This window comes from Ctenopharyngodon idella, chromosome 22, assembly GCF_019924925.1.
Source record: "Ctenopharyngodon idella isolate HZGC_01 chromosome 22, HZGC01, whole genome shotgun sequence".
Lineage (NCBI taxonomy): Eukaryota > Metazoa > Chordata > Actinopteri > Cypriniformes > Xenocyprididae > Ctenopharyngodon > Ctenopharyngodon idella.
This window is the reverse complement of record NC_067241.1, coordinates 21,273,683-21,289,844: the sequence shown is the minus strand read 5'-3', so window position 1 is coordinate 21,289,844 and position 16,162 is coordinate 21,273,683. Positions and strand designations below refer to the sequence as shown.

The 16,162-nt window shown below is 38.7% G+C and overlaps 1 protein-coding gene across 4 annotated transcripts; it reads right to left on the bottom strand.

The window, feature by feature from the left end:
• Positions 1-2,859: 2,859 nt before the first annotated feature.
• myb (v-myb avian myeloblastosis viral oncogene homolog) lies at positions 2,860-13,210 on the bottom strand. Of its 4 annotated transcripts, XM_051879369.1 has the most exons (16): positions 13,023-13,210; positions 11,020-11,137; positions 10,047-10,118; positions 9,298-9,390; positions 8,655-8,875; positions 8,352-8,571; positions 8,167-8,235; positions 7,583-7,687; positions 7,103-7,294; positions 6,819-6,977; positions 5,970-6,094; positions 5,668-5,779; positions 5,106-5,228; positions 4,753-4,836; positions 4,538-4,642; positions 2,860-4,278 (listed from the first exon to the last, which is right to left on the bottom strand). In XM_051879369.1, exons 1-16 carry the CDS (start codon positions 13,043-13,045, stop codon positions 4,165-4,167), a joined length of 1,935 nt encoding a protein of 644 aa, XP_051735329.1. In that variant the 5' UTR covers positions 13,046-13,210; the 3' UTR covers positions 2,860-4,164. The 4 variants fall into 4 exon arrangements, with proteins under 4 accessions (XP_051735329.1, XP_051735326.1, XP_051735328.1 ...); XM_051879366.1 differs by lacking the exon at positions 6,819-6,977 and having other exon boundaries at positions 7,103-7,297; positions 13,023-13,207; XM_051879368.1 differs by lacking the exon at positions 6,819-6,977 and having other exon boundaries at positions 2,860-4,275; positions 7,103-7,297; positions 13,023-13,207.
• Between the last annotated feature and the right edge of the window lie 2,952 nt (positions 13,211-16,162).

The following is a 16,162-nucleotide window of genomic DNA, read 5'->3' as shown; positions in this document are numbered from 1 at the left end:
GATCATATAAAACAGTGAAATCGCTCCGGAAATGTCCTGTTTGTCTTGCCTGCACTCCAGACGGTGATGTGAGCTCCAGAGAGCCTTCACTCCTATTGGTTGTCGCTCGCGAAATTCGCTTCTCATTTGCATAAAGTTGAAATTTCTGAACTTTTGTCGCGTGTCTCCCGTCGCTTGACACACCAACACTCTGTCGCCAACGGTCATTGTCGCTCTTGTCGCCGGAAGTCGCCAGCGCTCCATTGAAATGAATGGGATCATGTCGCTTTGTCGCTGCGTGTCGCTGGCGGTGTGAACGGGCTTAATGTGACAGTTTAGTGGGGGTTAAAAAAAAGGAGTGGGTGGATTTTTATAATTGTAGGGTGGTTGTGTGATCCTTCAAAAATCATTCTAATACACTGATTTGCTGCTCAAGAAACATTTATTATTATTATTATCAATGTTGAAGACAGTTGTGCTGCTTAATATTTTGGTGGAAAACTTTATATATATTTTTTCAGGATTCATTGACAAATAAAACAGTGTTTATCTAAAATAGGAATTTCTGTAACATTATAAGTGTTTTCAATGACATTCTAATCAGTTTAATGCACCCTTGTTGAATAAAAGTATTAATTTCTTTAAAAAAAAATCTATTGAATGGTCTATATTAAATATTTCAATACATAATATAGTATAATATAATGCTCGCTTACTATTGTGGTTATAATAAAGTTTAGAAAAGGCCATTGAAACGTTACATGCGTAATATGTACAAAACTCTACATTAATATATATAGTTTTTACATTAAAACCCCCAAACATTTTCTTAAAATGTTAATTATGGGGGTCAGATCTTCCCTTCTAACCCACCCTGTAAACTGCACCCTGAGTTCTGATTGGAGGTCGATTAGAGACATATGTGATGTCATTATTGAGCTCGGAAACGTTCCACACACCATGTTTCCAATACAAAGGTCACATTTGGGGGGGGTGTGTATGAGTGGAAGGAACTCTTTGCACCTGTGTTTTTGTTTTTTGGTGTCACTTTGGGGTGGTGATACACCCCCCACCACTGCCACCACCACATCATCTTTCTTTCTTTCTTTCTTTCTTTCTTTCTTTCTTTCTTTCTTTCTTTCTTTCTATCTTTCTTTCTTTCTTTCTCTCTCTCTCTCTCTCTCTCTCTCTCTCTCTCTCTCTCTCTCTCTCAGACAGAGAGCAGGTGTGTGGGGTTTTGGGGGGCTGTGCTCCTGTTCTGAAAGTCTGCTCATGTCTCTTCATTGACAGGCCTTTCCGTTCCTGTAACCCACAGCGTTCGCACACACTCAAACACACATTTAGTGAACAGATGCTTGCACAAAAGAACATCAGCTGACACAGTAGCAAAACTCTCTTTAGACAATAATTCTCTGTTTCTCCTCTCATCTCTCCATTTTTCTACCTCCCTTTCCCCTTTCAGGCATCCTCTTTAACTGTGTATCATTTTAACTACAGTACTTTTAACCAGATAAAAATAAGACGACAGAACAATTTATATTGGGTCATCATCACCTCTTTTTATCTGAAAACCACCCTATTTTGAACACATATCTAGATCTTTCTTACGGTAAATCAACGTTATGTGTGGTTTAGGGTTGTGATATTATTCTAGTGTACTGAACCATGAATAGCCCTCCAGCTCGTCACTAGCGATGTGTCAGTGTATATTTGGCACCACTGGTGTGTTTTTGGGGCTGAATGTGGGTGTGGGGAGGCCAGTGAGCAGGTGGTCAGGATGGGGGATGTGAGAGCTGGGCAGCTGTAAATTTAGGCCCTGGTCTGAGCCGGGCCTCCGCCTTCAACAGCCACACAGGAAAACAATATCCTCAAGAGACTCTGAAGCAGAGTTTCTGCACCTCAAACATACACATATACATGTTCAAATGCTAGTATAAACCCATAATGTTCTTTTACTTTCTTTTTTTTTTTTCTTCATTTTCTCACCCACACAGACACACACAGGGGGAGCATCTGTTAGGGCTAGAGCTGGAAAGTGTTTCCATCAGTGTGAAGCCCTAGGGGACTGACAGCTCTCTACAAAACACCTCGCTTAAAGATCTCAAATTCACCCTCAAAAATAGTCAACACATCAGTATGAACAAATAGATGTTTTATCTAATGTGGCAATATGTGTGTGTGATGGTGTGTATAGGCATTCAGGGAAAGCATTCCTAAGATAGCCTGAGAGAATACAGTTGGTGGCATTTGCATATCCCTTACTACAAACGCTGATAAAGAGTTAATAGGTCATTCCCGATTCTCTCCATTCATATTGAGCCTTTATCATTTCTTTATGAGTTTTACAGAACCATTTGAATACTATTGTAGTTATCTCACTGCCCGCAAGTGTTTGAGTGAATGCTAGTTGAGATGGCGCAGTGGTCTATGGAAAATGGCTGCCTTCATTTATGTGGGTGTGTGAAGTTGCTTCTTCACAACTGGATTAAGGTCACAATTAGCCATCATAGGCCTGAAAAAGTATTTGGTTGCCCTTTGGATCAGTATTTTAAGCCACACTTAAAAATGTATGAATGTCTTTTGGATTTTGTTATAAAGAAAACCAAACATCAAGTGGAATTTTTTAAAGATAGCACAGACTTTTTACTTAAGACTTACTAAGGTCTTCAAATACTTTAGTGCCACTGTATAGCATTTCATTAAATGAAACTGATTAAATAATAAAAATCAATTACTATTTTCGTTTTTCATGTAATTTGGCATCAAACACAGAAAGTAGTTTCATTTTGATCTTACGGACATCTGTGCAAGTGAATATATTTTATTAAACATTGAGGAACAAGCCATTCAAACTTGGAAAAGAAACTATAAAGCCAGAGATATTTTTTCAAAAACACACTTTATTTACAAGGCAGTTATAAAAGTTTGTATAAAAATGTATGAAAAGTTCATAATCAGTGTAAAAAAAAAAGTGTTTGTACTTGAAGCTAATACAAAAAGGCAGCGAATAACAAAAACGTTATTGCTAAATGCTTTTGATTGGACACTGCAATCTTAGTATCAAAGGCTGATTGAAATATCAAAAACAAGCCGACTAGGTATAAAAGCAACAATCATTTCAGTGTTTCAAAAAGTAAAAAATACCAAATGTAAATCTGATTACAAATTGACATAAAAAAAAAAGTGTTTAAGAAAACATGATCAAGAAATGTTACATCATCTCAAAGGCAAATTTGTTACCATTTAAACCCTTGACTTGAAAATGCTTGGTAAACCTTGTTTTTCCTATTTAGCAAATACAAAAACTGTAAAAAAACAAACACTTTTTGTTCTGTTGAAATCTTTTGCATAGTTGATCTAAAACCTGAAATAGTGCTAATACAATGAAAGCTCAACGTTGTGGTTTCGATCTTGAACGCTTTTGAAATGGCAACACTACTAAACTGACAGAGTATCTTTTTATGCTAGATACATCACCTAAGATCTACATTAGGCAAACTTGCATTTTCAAACTTGGCAAAGTCATTTTTAGGCATTGGGCATGGTTTGTTTTGGCCATGAATACATAACAGTGCTTTTAGGCATTTGGCTGAAATACATATGAAATACATATCTCTGCAAGGGCAGTTCTGTGGGACTCCCACAGATACGGAGTACAAATCTTGTCTAGTTTTAGGTGTATGATTCTGATAATGCTAGGAGGATACACGCTCCTTACAATTAACACACATTTAGCGATTAAGAAGTGAGCAATACTGGGGTCAAACACTGGCAAAGGCGCCCATCGTAGTTAATTATTATTCTTAATACAAAATAATAATAAATTACTGCAAATTGTTCCTTATATTAAAATCCATAAAATTAGAACCCACATAGAGAATTCATTTCCCATATATAATACAAAATATATAATACAATATTATTAAATTGAAATCAAAAAAGGTAGAAAAACACAACATGTAAAATGTCTTTGGTTGCTTGAATCAAATAAGCGACGGCACAGCTTAAACAATGGCGACTAACATCAACTGTGCAGTCTACAAACTGGCTTTGAGCCTCTCCCAAATAATGTACCAGAAGTGTAGGAGTGTTCCTCTTTTACTTCTTTTCAGAATGATTGTCTTCTTTCACTCTCCCTCCTTCTTCCCTTTCTATTTTTGTCTTTGTCTCATTCTATCTGTCTCTTTACATGACCAGTGCTCGTGAAGAATAATTGCTGAGGTATTTGTGCGTGGCTTCAGAGGGCATCGTCTGCTCTTCCGTCTTCCCACAAAGCACCTGTTCCCATGTGCTCAACTGCTGCGAGAGAGAAAAGGAGAGGAAGTAAAGATGGAGAGAAGTAGAAAAAGTCAAAGATGAAGGCCACTGGTCAGGTTTTGCATAGCATACGCTTCAGTGTCTAATAAATCATAAGTTTACAATTTTATGGCACAATTCAGCACCTGGAGTCATAAAGTTAATATGTGGTACTACAAAATGAGCTATAAAGTTTTACTAAACAACTACACACTTTCCGATGGACATACGTTTCGAATGGGTGTCATGGTAGATATTATACCTGCATAGGACTTCCCATGGCTCTGCGGGGCAGCTGGGCGGCTTTGTGTCCGTCCTCAGTTTTCTCTGCATTGGGAAGCATCAGCACAGAGCTAGTCAACAGATCCTGTAAGTCCCAAAGAGAAGTCGTCACATATCGATATAATGCTGATAAATTAAATTTATTTACATAGGTGGAGATCAACGTACGTATACAAACAAAATCAAGACACTCACAGGCATGTCATGGGTGGAGCCACTGGAAGGGAACAGCTGGGTGTGGAGATCTTGCTCCTCCCACTGCAGACAAGCCGAATCCACCTATAGATCCGAATCCATTATTAACGATGTACAAATCCACCAGGCATAAATTACAGTGTATTGCTTTCATAATCATCCTACGTATAATATCAAATGTCCAATTCACACCCCCATTCTTACACTGACGGTTCAGACAAGTTTGACTGCATACTGATATTACTAACAAATTCAAATAGCAACCTACAGACAAGAAGTTTTTACATTTCTGCTATTTGAATATCACATTGAGATGTATTCAAATGAAGGGGTGCACATTAGCCCAAACTGACCTCCTGTTTGATCTTCTTCAGGGGGGGCTGGTCCAGATGCACCCCCCCGACGCTGATCTCACACTCCTGAGGCTCCTGTTTGATAGTACCAACCACCCCAGAGTCCAGTGAAGGGCTGTGGGCCTGGAACCAGAATAGAGTCTTGACTAAAATATTCCAAAGTAGTGATGCATAAAGTATCGGTTACATATTGGTTACTGGCTGATGTTAAAGGGATAGTTCACCCAAAAATGAAAATTCTGTCATCATTTACAGTTCCAAACCTGTATGAATAAAATATTTGGAAGAATGTATTTAGAATGTAAGTATTTATTTTTCCTACTATGGTAGTCAATGGGAGGGGGGCGAGATCTGCTTGGTTACAAACATTCTTCCAAATATCTTTCTTTGTGTACAGCAGAACATAGAAATTCATACAGGTTTGGAACTGTAAATGATGACAGAATTTTCATTTTTGGGTGAACTATCCGTTTAAATGCTTTTTAATGTATTGGATAAAATTGGATATTTATTGGATAGAATTGGATGAAATGTATTTCTCATAGAAACTAAGGAGTCTCACCCTTTTCAACGGTCCGTATTTGGTGTCTTGCATTGTCAGTGTGGATTTGAATGGGGTGGGCGTGCGAGGAGAGCACTCCATGATAGAACGCCTCAGGTTGGGGGTCCGGAACCTGAAACAGAATGCCCATATTTGCATTATGAATTATTTTGTGTTTTATTAGAATCACATTAAATCTTAATAAGTCTCAGTCATTTGATTATTAGCTCTGATTATTATGCTTTATATCTGTATGGGAAACTTCTTTATGGATCAAATAAAGAACCATTACAAATGCAAAAAGAATTGAAACGGGCCCTTACAGCTCATTTTCCTTCTGAGGCCGAAGAGCAAGGTCTTGCTGCAGTGCTTTCTGGGAGCAGACAGGTGAGGGTGTGACCGGTAAATTTTGACTTTCTGAATCTGGGCTCACTGATGCATTAAAGAACTACAACAAAGGAAAGGAAGACACCAATGAGATATTACATTGAAAACCACATATTTATCATTCAGAGGTGTAGGAGGGACCTCTAACCGGGGTCAAAATCAGACATATGATTCATCATGCACTACTGTAACTAGGCTAAAAGCATTATGGTAGCTGGTTATTATGGTACTGTACGATCAGAGCAACACTAGCATGTAATGAAGAACACTGCAAATATTTGCCAAGCATAAAATTGTCAAGTGCAACATAAATATCTGTCAAAGGAAATTAAAAGTGATTGCATGCGGTGTTCATTAGACATTCCTTTCAATTTGCCCCTGGCAATTAAGAAAACAAAGCAGCATTCCTTTGTGAGCAATAAACTCAAATGATTTCTGATATTAAAGTCAAATGCTGTCTTGGTTATGTTTGATATCACCAGGAAACTAATTCACTAAAAACAACCAAGCACTGATTTGCACAGTCATTCCGAAGGGATAAAAAGTGTTAGAGTGTCATAAATCTAACACAATCTAACACTTTTTCCTTAGCACACACATTATGACACCCTAAAAAACACTCAGAGGCATTATAAATGTGGGTTATGTATGCTGACGACCTTTAGATGAATCCTACGCATGTTGACTAATGCAGACTGATTTGTATTAGTGTGAAGAGATTGATTCATGGTGCTGATTGAGTTATTGGGTGACTGATTGATTATTGCGGAGAAGTTTCAGACTACCTGAGAGGGAGAAAAAGGCAGGTGTCTGATGGCTGAAAGTTTGGGGGTAGAGCAAAGAAATGTGCTGTCGTCGTTGTGGGTGGGCGAACCCTGATTGGATTGAGCCTCCGTTTTAGGCAACCTCCTATCAGAGTGTAAGTTGGCCCAGATAGACGGGGCCTGAGAAGACGAGATCACATGAGGACACCGAGGGTGTCAGGTAACTAAACGCAGGCTATCAGCTGACTGTTACAAGGTCACGGTTCCTTTTAGATCTAATATAGGATGCTTTTATGGTCTCTTACCGAATCAATGGCGTCAATGAACTCTGGTAAACTGGAGCTGGAGTCATTGTTTGGGCTGTTTGTGTTGCCATGGGCGCTTTCTTCTGGAAGGCATCCCTGGTCTAGGGATGGAGCCGGGACTGAAACGACTACGCCGACCGAGGTGTCCGTCAAAGAGCCTCTGTTCCACCCACTGTAGCCGTTCATGGAGATCTGCTAGAGAGAGCAGGAAAACAAGAGTAAGTGGCAGAAATTAAGCAAAATAAAGAGAGGGATGCATGCAGGAAGAACAGTCAGAGAGAAAGGGAACTTGTTGAGTTGAATGATGTGAAGTGTTGGGAGGGGGTTCGGAGTTGCACAAGGAGTTAAACAGAGCTTGTGGTGTGATAAGGCACAATTGCATCATTTAGCCAAGCAGTTAGAATGTGAAATAGACCCCCAGATGCTTCCTCCAATTAATCACACACACACTTACACAAAAACACAGACACACACACTTACTGGTAGTGCCTGTTGTCCCTTTAGCTCATTTTCTGTTGACATCAAGAGCATCTCAATCTCCTTCACCCTCTTTTCTTTCTCGGGGTCCTCATCGCTGTAGTGTCTCTATATCACAGGAATCAAAATTGAGCAAAATGAGTTGTGAGTTTGTGAATGCGATCAGATAAAAAACAAGGAGCATCGAAATAATATGAAAACAATAAAGAGAAAACGTGTCAGAAAATATTGTGAAATATTATTACCAATTAAAATAAGTGTTTTCTATTTTTATATATTTTAAAATGCGTGATGGCAAAGCTGAATTTCCAGCATCATTACTCCAATTTTCAGTGTCACATGATCCTTCAGAAATCATTCTAATATGCTGAAACATTTCTTATTGTTATCAATGTTGAAACAGTTGTGCTGCTTAATTTTTTTGTGGAAACAAAGATCATTTTTTCAGGATTCTTTGATGAATAGAAAGTTCAACGAACAGCGTTTATTTAAAATAGAAACATTGTAAATGTCTTTACTGTCACTGTCGATCAGTTTTATGCATCCCTGCTTAATATATAGAATGGTTTCATTTGCTCTTTGGTTACCTGGATAGGAGCAGTGCCATGTTGAGGAATGTTCAAGATGTTCAATTGAAGAGCAAGTGGAAATGGCACCTGAACACAAGAAAAAAAAAAAAAAAGATCAATTACCAACTGAAGAATTCATCCAAAATGCTGCTTCAAACTATTATTTTAACAGGTAAACATATGAGAGATACGTTTTCTCGTACCCGTTGTGAGTCAGGCATGTAGTACGGATACTGATTGCTCATGGAAGAGGCAGGCATGGATGTGTTGGTTGGTGTGTGACTGTAGTTTAGGAGGTGAGGTTTAACGTAGCTGTTGTTTAGTGGAGTGGGGCTGACTTTAGCAGCATGCTGAAGGTAGCCCTCTTGCTCGACCTTCCGCCGCATAGTGGAGTTCCAGTGGTTCTTTATGGCATTGTCGGTTCTGATGACAAGAAAATAATATAAGATTGTCATAAATCACATACAGATATGTAGAATATAAGCATATAAATAGCATTTCCTTACCTGCCCGGAAGTAGCTTGGCAATCTCAGCCCATCGGTTTCCAAGTTTCTCATGCGCCTGATAGATGATCTGATCTTCCTCCTCAGTCCAGGAAGTCTTCTTCACCTCAGGGTTCAGGTGGTTGTGCCAGCGTTCTCTACATTGCTTACCGATCCGCCCCTTTAAGTGCTTCGCAATCACAGACCACCGTTTGGGGCCGTACTTCTGAACCAACTCGATCACCTGAGACAGAGAGAAAAGAAAATCATGGTGAGCAAGCGATTCAAGTGTGGGAAAAGGAAAAGGAGGTGAACAAGGGGGCCAGCACAAACCCAGAGAGAAAGGGAACTAACATTGCATAAGTGTTTTAAGATTGCACACAGATACAGATAGTGGTATTACGCTGAATATCTCCGAAATACACCTGCTAATGACTTCTGCTGGGTCATAAAAATGACGATAAATAGAGAAACACCTGGTCTCGCCAGTTAATCATTACAACACAACACCCGCTCAATGGATCTTTACTTTCCCGCTCAACTTTCTCCTGGTTGTATGCGGATTAGTGGGTTGTGTAATTGCAATCCTGTGGCTGTGTTTTGGTTATCTGAGGTAACATATTGGTTGTGGTATGGTTATTTTATGTCAGGTTGTAGATGTCTTACCCGTTGGTCTTCTTCTTTCGTCCACGGTCCTTTGATAAGTTCAGGGTTGAGAACTTTCTGCCAACGATGCTGACACTGAACATCTGTTCGATTCTGTGAAACACACACACACACACACACACAAGTACAGTGAGGTAACAGAGAATGGAAACTAATTTTGGGTTGTCATTGTGGTGTGTAACTTGAATTAAAGTAAATTTTATATAAGTTCAATGTTCCGCGCATGAGATCCCAGGTGTTTCGGAAACCCCACAGAGTGAATCAGAAATGAAACAGCTTTAGTTTCTTATTCTTGTTTGTGTGATGAGATTGATGCGTAGCAATCTCTATCTAGATATAGATGATTTTTGACTGCAGTATCTGTATGTGTGTACACTGTATGTGTTTGTGCCTGAGTTTGTATGTGAACATATGCTTCTACCTGAGTGCACATTTGTGTGTGTGTGTGTGTGTGTTTGTACATCCGTGTGTGCTTGCAGGTGCACAGTGGATTCTGAAACCTTGCCATATCCCCCCCATTTGACTCTGTTCCAAACTAGGCCAACCAATGAGGAATACCCAATTATGCAAAATCCTCCAAAACGTGCACACACTTCTACAGTACCTGATCCTTTTGGCTATTCACATGCAAATGCATATATATAAAACACCACACCTAACATAACCTAACCTAACCCCCTAAAGCCTAAATACACAAGCCACATACATACACACTCACTCACTTAAACAATCATAGACACAACACTCACAGGTAGAAAGCTGGCAATGACTTTCCAGTCTTCTGAACCATGATGCTCTACCAGCCTCTTCAACTTCTCATCCTGTAAAAAGAGTCAAAACATTAAATACATAATCAAATGATGCATTGTTAAACAAACAATACAGAAATGATATTCCATTAAATAAACACCTCACAAAAGCTACTTGAAGAATAAAGGGTTATCAGTTAAACTAAATGTAATGTGTGATCAATTTTTTAATGAATACATAGGATACAATATAAAACAAAATTACTATTCTAAAACATTTGAATGTCAAAAATGTGCAAAAATAAGGAATATAATCTAAAATTTAGTGTGTGCAAGACCATAAAACAATTACTTTTTTTCTTCGAATTATATATTAGAATAATAGCTGTGCTAAAACTATATATTTAAAAAATGCAAAACACACACATATACATATAGACACATTTGTACATGTGACTTTATATATACAGTCAAACCAAACATTATTCGGATATATTTTTACTAGTGTGTGCAGGACACTATAGTTAATTTATGTAAGTGAGGATAGCAAAATAAAGTAAACTGTGACATATTATACCCAAAACTTTTTCATACAGTGGACTACCAGTAAATTTGGGACCAAAAGTTATTCAGACACTTTGACCTGACCATGTTTTGCTTAAGTGTTATCTGACATAATTAAGATTATTTTTTCTGACAGTTTAACTCTGAGATCTTGTCATATTTTATTACCATTTTTTAAACTATAGTGAATAAACTGTATTAATGAATGAAATATTCAAGGTGTCTGAATAAATTTTGGTTTGACTGTATATATATATAAAACATTTAAAATATTAATTTAGAATTATTTGTATTATATAATTTAAAACAATTCATATTTTTAAAGCATATTTATGTTTTTTAAGCATAGATCAGAGGGTTTTACTAAAAAAATAACACCCAAACAAAGCCAGACAACAGTTTTGCATACCTCCTCACGGGTCCAGCGTGTCTTGCCGAGGTGTCGTTTTCCTGTCTTGGCATGAGGACCATCGTAGTCGTGATCATAAATCTCCACATCATCATCATCTTCGTCGCTACTGTAAACACTGGAGGGAAAATGAATGATTGTGAGATAAAGAGTTAGGGTAATAACCCTAGGGGGTTATGGGGGGGGGGCATAGATTGTTGCATAGAACAGCAAAAGAACAAACAAGGATGAGGAAAAACGAGCAGATCCTCATGAACATGTTAAATGCGTGTTGTTGACATACATAAAAAACACCCTTTCACCCCCATACATCTATCACGCTTTATAAAAAAATTATGCGATAACACAGTCAACACAAAACCAGAGTGGATGAACCAGTACAGCCGGCAGGTTAGGGTGCAGGGGGACACGCTCAGTGAAACCTGTTCTGATGTTTTTGGTTTCCACAGAAACAGCGAGCGTGTGCGTGGACTGGCACTGTTTCATGATGGGAGCGTGTTCAGACCTGCACAGGTACTGTCAAAACCATCTCACCTGGCCAGCTCTTGGCCAATCACGATAGAGCACAAGCAGACGTGGAGAACAATGTTCTCCTGGCCTTTGTGCCACAGGTGTATGTGTATACGTACTTTTAAACCTCACGTTTATCCTTAATGCCAGTGCTTAAAGTGAAAGATAAAGATGATAGATCACTTCCTTGAGTACTTGGAGACTTGGAACCTGAAATGTAAAACTCAAAACGCACCTAGCTCACTGAAATAAAAAAAAATATAGTCAAATAGATACGGTTTCATCTTAGTGTGCAATGAGGGTTGTTGACTAACTGTACATGTGAGTTTAAATATTTGTCAAAATACACCCACTGTGGCTGAAACCTTATTCAAAGGAATTTTTTTTAAAACTTCAGTTTGAGTCTAAGTAGTTTATCATTATCTCATGTGACAAATACAACAACAAATGCCTCTGAGCTTTTAAAAAAAAGTCTCTATTGATAAAAAAAGTACATGTATATGAACTGGATGATGGCTTTGAAATTTGAAACACAAACTTAAAGAAACAGTGCATGCAAAAGTGAAAATTCTGTCATCAGTTATTCACCCTCACGCTAAACCTGTATGACATATTTTCTTCTTTCATCCTGCTTAATATTTCTTCAAAGGGAAATGTTAGGGAGGATGACAGCCACAGTCACCGTTCACTTTCATCGCATGGAAAAAAAGATGCAGTGAAAGTGAATAGAGACCGAAGCTGTCAGACCCTCACATTCTGCCTGAAATCTTTCTTCTTTTTTTTTTGTCCTACGCAAAAAAGAAAGTCATGCGTGAGGGTGAGTAGATGATGACAGAATTTCATTTTTGGGTGAACTATCCCTTTAAGACTATAATACTAGTCGTTCAAAATCCGACAACTGTAAAGCGGATAAGTGGATATAATCCATCCGGCTCACATATAATCTCCAAATTAATCCAAACGTTATAATAAAGCGTAAAAAAAAAAAAATAACACACGAACATGCCGAGATGTTTCTGCAACCGCCCGCTATTTTTAACCACACTACGTTGACGCTGACATTGTGCCTCTCGTCAGTTGTTTCTGAATCAAAATGAGTGTGTAAATTTTGGGGAAGTACCGAATCACACCGTAACCTGTCCAGCGGACTCACACGCGCTACCTGCGCGCACGGTGGATGAATGAAAATTTAAATGAACACGAGCGCGAGACCACCGCGCGGGCGCGAGCGGGGAGCGCACATGCCATCCACCTGTTCAGCGCGGCGCAGCGCACCCAGAAGAAATAACCATTCCGCGGAGAGATGGGTGCGTTTGTAAAAATGCAACCAAATTTAAGCGATACATTTCTGAGCATGCATTTAACAAATGTAATGGTATGAGGACGAACTGTCTTGCGTCTAAATGCTCGCATGTGGCTATGGAGCGCAGTCTCGTAATATAAGGAAATACATGCGCGAAAGTTCATCAAAATGCATAAAACTTAAATCTCACCTGTGTCTGTGCCGCCTCGCCATCCCGCTGTTTAAGAGGAGGGTAGAGAGGTGATGATGAGTGCGCTCAGCTCAAGTGAGTTCTGTCAGCTCCTCTTCGAGGAGGAAGTGCCGATATTAAGCTCTCTAGCGGAGTGTGCGATATTGTAAACAGATCCATCAGACAAAGCTAGGGCTGGCTCTACCTCCCGCTAAATTTGGCGCCTCGGGTACTGCGCATGCGCACAACGTCTCTACTATTCACTCTTTAGAGCGCCTTTTGAGCAAGAGGTCCGCGCTAATCGTCCACTGTTGTTCTTTTAGAACAATTATATTGTGTTTTTTGAGGTAAAAAGGCAGGGAGGGGTGGTAGCGCGTTTCTTAGAGCACAATGTGCACTCTGAGTGAGAGTGAAAGTTTGGAAAACAGGGGGAAACAGAGCGTGAGGGGTCCGGGCATCCTCCCTCAAGTTTAGCGCTGTTTCTGCGGTACTGAGGCTGTGTTGTAGCGAGGAATGGAATCGTAAAGGATGGTTCTTCTTAGGTTCGATTCTTTTCAAGATTAAATATTTTTAAAAATGATAATAATTAAAAAAAAAAAGTTTTTATTTCATTTGAGAGGTCATGAGATCGTTTCATACTTTAACAGAACATATCTAACAAATAAGAAATATAAATATATTTCTTAAACATGAAAAACCTTATTTATGTGATTTTTGACAGACCTTTTAGAGGCAGGATAAATGCAAATAAGTAATTAACACTAATTGTAGGTTATTTTAAATACAAATAGAATGATAAACAAACACGTGGTAACGATTTATTCATTTATGTAAAATACCATTGATTACAACAAAACTCATAATGTGTATCTTTAACACGTTATCATATGAACAACCAACAACCATATGAATATGTCTCACGAGCCTAAGATTTCGAGTGGGACATGGGGAGTAACCGATTCAGTGTTTTCGATTCACTAAAAAGAACCAGTTCATACGAGTCATTTGTTCGGGAATCGGACTACAGCGTGGAGCCGTATGTTTTTGATTTACTAAAAAGAACCGGCTCGTAAGAGTCATTTGTTCGAGAATTGACTACACTGGTCTCCGTATGTGTCATAATGTGAATTCAACATTAGTGTTGCCCTTAATTTCAGAGCAGAAAACACTGTCAGAGTAGTTTAGTAATGCGATGATGAACGAATACACGTTTCAGAAACCGTTCAAATACTTTGAACAAAGTTCAGGTGTTCGGTTATGAAGAGCCAATTACCCTGAAATCTACCTAAGATCATATTAGTTAGAAATCTGCTGTTGTGTTATTTCCTATGAATTATTTTAATTAAACTATTTTTTATTTCCCTTCTCTCGCTTTCATCGGGTTGCAACAGTTTCGCTTTTCCTTTTCCAGAAATGTACCACCTCTGGGTTGCTGATAATTTCACTTTGCTTCAGTACCAAAATAACACAATGCATAGCACATTTTGTTACGGAAAGTCACGATCAGGTTATTTGTCTGGAACGGAAAAGTAGTGCTGCTTGTTTAAGTTCTCCGACATGTCCAACCTGTTGCCATGTGATAGTCTGCGTAATTGCATAATCATCAAGGGTAACAAGCAAGCTCTCTCTTTTTCACACACCCTTGAGGGCTGTGGTCTATATGTTTTGTTTTATAGGTTGTCTGCCTTTGTGCTCACTTGGTTGGCACATTGTGATCGTCACTTATAATATCGGTCAGCGCGAGCCATTGTTTCTGACCACTGACGCTCACGTGCTCAGCAGAGCTCGCAGCTCGTGAACGCGCCTCTGTTGTGTCTGCGCGCTGAGAGACTGAGAGCGCTCATCCATCCATTGCAGAAGAACAAGGAGGGGTTATTACGGGGGTGCTTCATTAAAAGGGAGAGAAAAAAAAAACATTTAGTCGCCATTTTATTTTAGTAGTCTACTTCCCTATGATGGCATGTGATTTATGACTTTCTCATAGATTACACAACACAGATCGCAACTATGTCACTATTTGCTGTGGTGTCATACAGCAAAGTGTTTGAATGTCGTTGCATAAATAACTGAATATCAAACAGAGCGTAATCTAAAAAAACATGTTAGACCGTTTCTTAGTAATAATTTCACAATATTTTGATTCATATTGTTCAAATTATAGCTCCAATTATTTGAATGAAGAATGACACAAAAAATAAAATTAAGTATCCCGGAAAGTTGTGTAATCAATTACAACAATTAAAGAGTATTAATAATACTATTGCAGTTTCTTATGAAACACAGCATTAATAAAGAGCATTGCTCAACTATGAAGCCATGACATCACTTGTGTTTCTGAGTAAAATAAAGTAACTAATTCGATGATTAATCGGACCGTACAACTCACTCCAACCCTGTTGCTCCCACTCAAACAGTACATGTCTGAAGCTTTTAAAATGCATCTAGAACATCAAATGTACATGGCGAATCATTTAGCATGAGCACATGTGCATGTGATGATGTTAAAGTGCACAGTTTTCCATTGACCTCAAAATATTTGTGAGTCATTCTGGAAACAGACACCACAAACAGACATACAGACTTAGTGATGTGCGAGACTGACCAGTGTTTAATGCTTAATTAAAATGTTGCATTTTTATCTCTACCCCCCCGGTGCCGTGATACTCAGCCACCGAGACGACCTGTGGGTAACACTTTTTTAGAAAGTTGCAGTGAATGAAACATCCCCCACCACACACACATACCACACCAAAGGTGAATCCAGGGTCATTTAAATGTTCATCTCCTGTCTTGTCTTCTACTGTTTGCTAGCTTCACTTAAAGTCACCATGACACCAAAAGTGACAATTCTTATTTTGTATGGAATAATGCAGTTTTATAAATGATTGATCTGTGATTTTTAAATCCATGTGCTCTCATAATTTTTAATCAAAATAACTTCCTCTCCTTCTTGCAGCAACATCTCTTCTCTTCTTTGAGGATGTGTTTACTGGCGTGAGGGCGGGACAACCTGTCACTTACATGAGATCGACTAGTAGCAAACCACAATAATTCAATGATTCACTCAATTCCCAATGGACAAACTCCTGGCCTACATTTCTTGTTGTTTGAGAAGCTGTTACAGTCGGATATACGTCACAATCCACCTTATTTTTCAACAT